Consider the following 5,753-nt stretch of genomic DNA (forward strand, 5'->3'; position numbering starts at 1 on the left):
ATTTAACTTAACATCACACAAAGAGAAAACATTTAACTAACATCACAACAAAGAGAAACATTTAACTTAACAATCACAACAAAGCAGAAACATTTAACTACATTCACAACAAAGAGAAACATTTAACTAAATCACAACAAAGAGAAAACATTTAACTAAACATCACAACAAAGAGAAACATTTTAACTAACATCACAAACAAAGAGAACATTTAACTAACATCCACAACAAAGAAAACATTAAACTAACATCACTAACAAGAGAAAGAAACATTTAAACTAACAATCACAACAAATGAGAAACATTTTTAACTTTAGATTTTTTGATTGAAAAGTGTTGAAATTTTACATGTTGATTTGAAATTGTCTGGGTATCCTTCTCTTGATACTCTTGATACACTTTATACAAGAGAACTTGACCCCAACAGTAATGAGTAAATATAGCTGCGAGCAGCAATGAACGGGGTTCACAGGATGACTAGAAAGGACACAATATCAACAAAGCAACACTATCATGTAGGAAATATGTGACCCGTATGTCGCAATTCACAACTTTACAGGAGAGCTGTTTGAACGTACATTTTTTWWWAAATCAAAATGCGTTCTTTGGCAGAAATGCCTTCTCGAACATGTGAACTTTCACCTTAATATCAAACTTGTATGCCATCTYTAAATACGAATACAATGGTTAAATTCCGAGCCTAGTTGGTTTAGCCACAGAAAAAGTGAGCAACCTTCCCGCTAGCCACGATTGGTTGAGATAATGTGTGGGCTGAACATGCCGAGAGATGAGTTTGGATTGGTCTGCCATATAGCACGGTCTGTCTATTGGAGCTGGTCAGTATGTCTAGGTAATCGTGTCAAACGCGGCTTTTTTWWATGTATCGTGTTGTAAAACTGCATAAACCTAATGTCAAGATAAAGTCTACTGTTAGCTAGCTAACGTTAGCTGGCTGGCTCGCTAGTTAACGTTATGTGTATGCTCTCCACTTTCTGGAGSACTAAGTTTTGAAATAAGTGGAATTCGAGTARGATAGCTAAGGAGATGGAGAAAATCCAGTCTGAATTACATCGTGCATGGCATCAGACAGGAGATGCGTCAAACCATGATGTATACTAGTAAGATAGTCTAGCTACATTTTCAGATATTACACAGTTCTAATTTTGACAGAAAGTGGTTTAATTTCAATTGTACTTAGCTAGCTAATTAGCTGCTTAGTTGTAGAGTTACATATTATGTGTATTATCTTACTCTTCGTATCTCAATATATGCTTGACTAGTTATAGCCATAGAACCTGTTTGGTTAGCTACTTGCAGATTCAGGCAGGGGTAGAACATCATAGAGTAGATACGTGTCCAGTTGTGTACTCTGCCTAGCTAGCTCAGTTCTTAACCAAAACAATGTTAGTGTACTGTTAGCTAGCTTAGCTACATGTCCTTAACAAAACTCCTATAATTTTGACAAGTATTTTCATTCAAGTTAGTGCTAACTGTTATGCTAGCTAGCTAACGTTAGCTGGCTGGCTCGCTAATTAAACGTTATGTCATGCTGTGGATTCATTGTTATTATCTAGATCTAGCTACGTGTCTTAACAAAAGACTCCATAATTTTGACAAAGTATTTTCATTTCAAGTTAGGTACTGTTAGCTAGCTAGCTAACTGTAGCTGGCTGGCTCGCTAATTAACGTGATGTCATGCGTTGGGATTCATTGTTTATCTAGCTAGCTATCTAAGCTACATGTCTTAACAAAAGATCCATATGAATTTGAAAAGATTTTCATTTCAAGTTAGATGTACTGTTAGCTAGCCTGCTAACGTTAGCTGGCTGGCTCGCTAATTAACGTATTCATGCGTTGGGATTCATTGTTTATCTAGCTAGCTATCTAGCTACATTTCTTAACAAAATACTCCTGTCTTAGTGTGCCAGAGCACAGAATAACTGATGCATTTTTGAACGCTCAACACCTGTTCAATATTTTCGGTGTCAGTAAACATTGGCAACAAAGCGTAATTCAATTGTTGCCAGCAGCACAGTTACAGTCACCAACACTCTTGATAACATGAAAACTGCCTGACCAGCTCTACTAGGATGAGGAAAATAGTCAGAGTGGGGTGTTTTCTCATTATGTGTCTGGAAGTAGCTAGCCAATGTTAGCCAGTCAGGGTGCTTGACTGTCGTTGTMAGGTCAGAGCTTTCGGAACCACCCTACTCATTGGCCAGAGCGTCCAGTGTGCGCTCTGAACGCGAAACGCTCTGAACGGGAAACGCTCTGAATTAACGAACTGACAATCTAACAGCACAGTTGCAGTCACCAACACTCTAGAAAACATACTGTAACAGACTAACCAGCTCTGCTAGGGCGAGTAATGTTCAGTGAGCTGTTCTCTCTCTTTTAGATGTCTGGAAGTAGCAAGTAGCAAGTTAGTACAGAACGCTCGGATGAACCCTTAAAGAGATGGGTGGGGCTAAGGCTTAAGAGGGTGTGAACAATGCTGAATGGGTGTAGACAAAGGGCTCTCCAATAGTAGTACCAACTCAATATCAGGAAGGTGTTCCTAATGCTGAATGGGTGTAGACAAAGAGCTCTCCAACAGTAATACCAACTCAATATCAGGAAGGTGTTCCTAATGTTTGGTATACTCAATATATATGCATTATAAGAAAAATCTAAGTAGAATAGAATACCTACAATCCCACAAAAACGCTTGAACATTTAAATATTTGTCAGTGCCAGTACAATGTTTTATGTGCTAAAATTCAGTCAATATCTACTGGATAATAAATCAAATAAATAAAAAATAAAAGTTTGGAATATCTTCATCCATTGTTCAGCTGTTGCATTTTACAGAATTCTATTAACCTTTTAACAATTTTGACAATCGTTGCTACTTTAATTATTTCATACTTAATTTGTCTTTTGTTTCATGATTTATTCATTTGATTGTATTACTGTTAACACTGTATGTATTGGCTGATGCAATCAAATTTGGGATTAATAAAGATTATATTTTAATCTTATATTATTTTATCTTATCTTGAAGTGTGTTGAGATTTTGACTTTCATTTTAGATGAAGTTTGATGTGATTTGCTTTAGTCTATGGGGGTCTGAGTCTGTCCATCGAGGGCCCCAGTAAGGTGGACATTAAAACTTCTCTAGGATATGTGGGACGCTACCGTCCCACTTGGCCAATAGCCAGGGAAAATGTAGAGCGCCAAATTCAAAAAAATGATATAAAATCAAACTTTCATTAAATCACACATGTAAGATACCAAATTAAAGCTACACTCGTTGTGAATCCAGCCACCATGTCAGATTTCAAAAAGGCTTTTCGGCGAAAGCATAAGATGCTATTATCTGATGATAGCACAACAGTAAACAAAGAGAGTAGCATATTTCAACACTGCAAAACGCAGAAACGCAGAAATAAAATATAAATCATGCCTTACCTTTGACGAGCTTCTTTTGTTGGCACTCCAATATGTCCCATAAACATCACAAATGGTCCTTTTGTTCGATTAATTCCGTCCATATATATCCAAAATGTCCATTTATTTGGCGCGGTCCAGAAAAAAACAGCTTCCAATTTGCGCAAAGTCACTACAAAATATCTCTAAAATTACCTCTAAACTTTGCCAAAACGTTTCAAAGTACTTTTGTAATACAACTTAAGGTATTTGTAAACGTTAATAATCGATCAAATTGAAGACGGGTCTATCTGTTTTCAATACAGGAGATCAACAAACTAACGCTACTTTTCTAGTCTTGCGCAACTCTCAAACAGTACACATGACGTTACACTGTTTCCAGGTGGCCTCACTTCTTCATTGCACAAAGGAATAACCTCAACCTATTTCCAAAGAGTAGTGACATCCAGTGGAAGCGGTAGGAACTGCAAACAGGGTGATTAGAAATCCAGTATTCCAATGAAAACTCATTGAACAGACAGTGACTTGAAAAAYWAWAWAAAAAATAATGGTTAGTCCTCMGGGTTTTGCCTGCTACATAAGTTCTGTTATACTTACAGACATGATTCAAACGGTTTTAGAAACTTCAGAGTGTTTTCTATCCAAATCTACTAATAATATGCATATCTTACATTCTGGGGATGAGTAGAAGGAAGTTGAAATTGGGCATGCTATTTATCCAATAGTGAATTTGCTGCCCCCTATCCTAGAGAAGTGTGTATCTGTGTCTGTGTGTAGGCTATGGAGGTCTGAGTCTGTCCATCGAGGGCCCCAGTAAGGTGGACATTAACACTGTGTGTCTGTGTGTAGGCTATGGAATTTCCAAATTGAAAGCTCCACCGCGGCCCCTCCTGCGAGATCCAAGCCCACCCGTCTGACCACGTGCTCATTCTGTATGCACCAACCAATATTCGGAAAAGAACCAGATACAGACAGCCCATCTTTTTCCGTCCACCCAATCCTACATGATGTTCACCCAAGCAATTGCGGGCCAACACCCTCCAACTCCGAGCTTTGCGGTTCTGGTAACAATCCTTAAATATCGCCTTGGAAACGAACCAGTAAAGACTAAACATCCCCTCTTTCCAGTTCACCCGACCCCACTGCCCTACCATTTCGAGATCTATCTACCCTCCAGGCAGCGACCCAGCTTCTGTCGGTTTTTCTGGATCCATGACAGCAACCCAAAATACCTTCTACACAAACTACATCAGATAAAACCCGTCTTTTTCCCTCTGACCCAGAACCCTACATGGATCCATGAGTCACCCAGGATACCCCCCCATGCCAGTTCGCTTCTGTGCACAGAAACCACACTTTCTCAAACGGGATCATAGAGACATCCCTCCCATTACCGTCCGACCCCAGTCGCCCTACCATGTGCCCGTGATGGGCTGTCACCCACGCAGCCACTTCCCACGTGGCTGTTCCTTGCATCACCGTCTTGCACACACAATCATATACGATAATATCTCGAATGATTAACCAAGAGAACGACACCGCTGCCCAGTGGAACACAACACGAAAACCTGGTCACACCCCATCCCTATGCCTGTCACACCTCATCCACTAAGTCACACCTTCCCTCCCCCCCCCAACGGCCACAATCCCTCTATTTGCCTGCCACCCAACCTCATTCCCTAAAGTATACCTGGTCCGCGCCACACCCATCCCTTAGAGGTGTTGTCCTACCTGGTTCACAAAGCACCTCCATGCCCTATACTATTGCCACAGCCTCCATCCTAGTAGCCTGGTCAGACCTCCGACTCCCTAACTACCCTGGCCACACCTCCATCCCTAGACCGTGGTCAACAAACCTCCATCCCTAGTAACCCCGGTCAACACCGTCCATCCCTGAGTACCTGCATCACACCTCCATCCCTAACCTATCAGCACCTTCCATCCCTAGTACCTGGTCACACCTCCATCCCCTAGCACACCTCCAGCCCTATACCTGTCACACCTCCATCCCAGCCACTTGCCTTAACATTGTACCAATTTGTTTTTAAATCGTCACCCATAACTATTTCAATATTGAAATAAGTATATATATATATTTTCCAGCTTGTTAATGATGGTGGATTGATTTCCACGTTTGTTAGTCTTAAGATTTTAAGAAGAGATCGTCCAGCCCATTGGATCTCATTACACCCCCATATTCATGTCTGAAATAGAATCATACACCCCTCCTAAAATTATCCGCCGCCATTGTTGCAACCCCTATTTCCGTCCTGTTCAACCTCTCTTTACAGATTGGAAAACTGCCCGGTCATCCCCCGCTTCAA

The 5,753-nt window shown here is 40.5% G+C and overlaps 1 protein-coding gene across 1 annotated transcript in view; it reads left to right on the forward strand.

Annotated features, from left to right (window-relative positions):
- Nucleotides 1-4,346, forward strand: part of LOC112077531 (filamin-A-like) — a 24,654-nt gene extending 20,308 nt beyond the window's left edge. Inside the window, exon 8 of the mRNA XM_024144030.2 lies at nucleotides 4,207-4,346. Coding sequence (XP_023999798.2) covers nucleotides 4,207-4,346 — 140 coding nt within the window. The remainder of the gene's footprint in view (nucleotides 1-4,206) is intronic.
- Nucleotides 4,347-5,753: the final 1,407 nt, after the last annotated feature.

Source organism: Salvelinus sp. IW2-2015, unplaced genomic scaffold (assembly GCF_002910315.2).
Source record: "Salvelinus sp. IW2-2015 unplaced genomic scaffold, ASM291031v2 Un_scaffold4659, whole genome shotgun sequence".
Classification (NCBI taxonomy): domain Eukaryota; kingdom Metazoa; phylum Chordata; class Actinopteri; order Salmoniformes; family Salmonidae; genus Salvelinus; species Salvelinus sp. IW2-2015.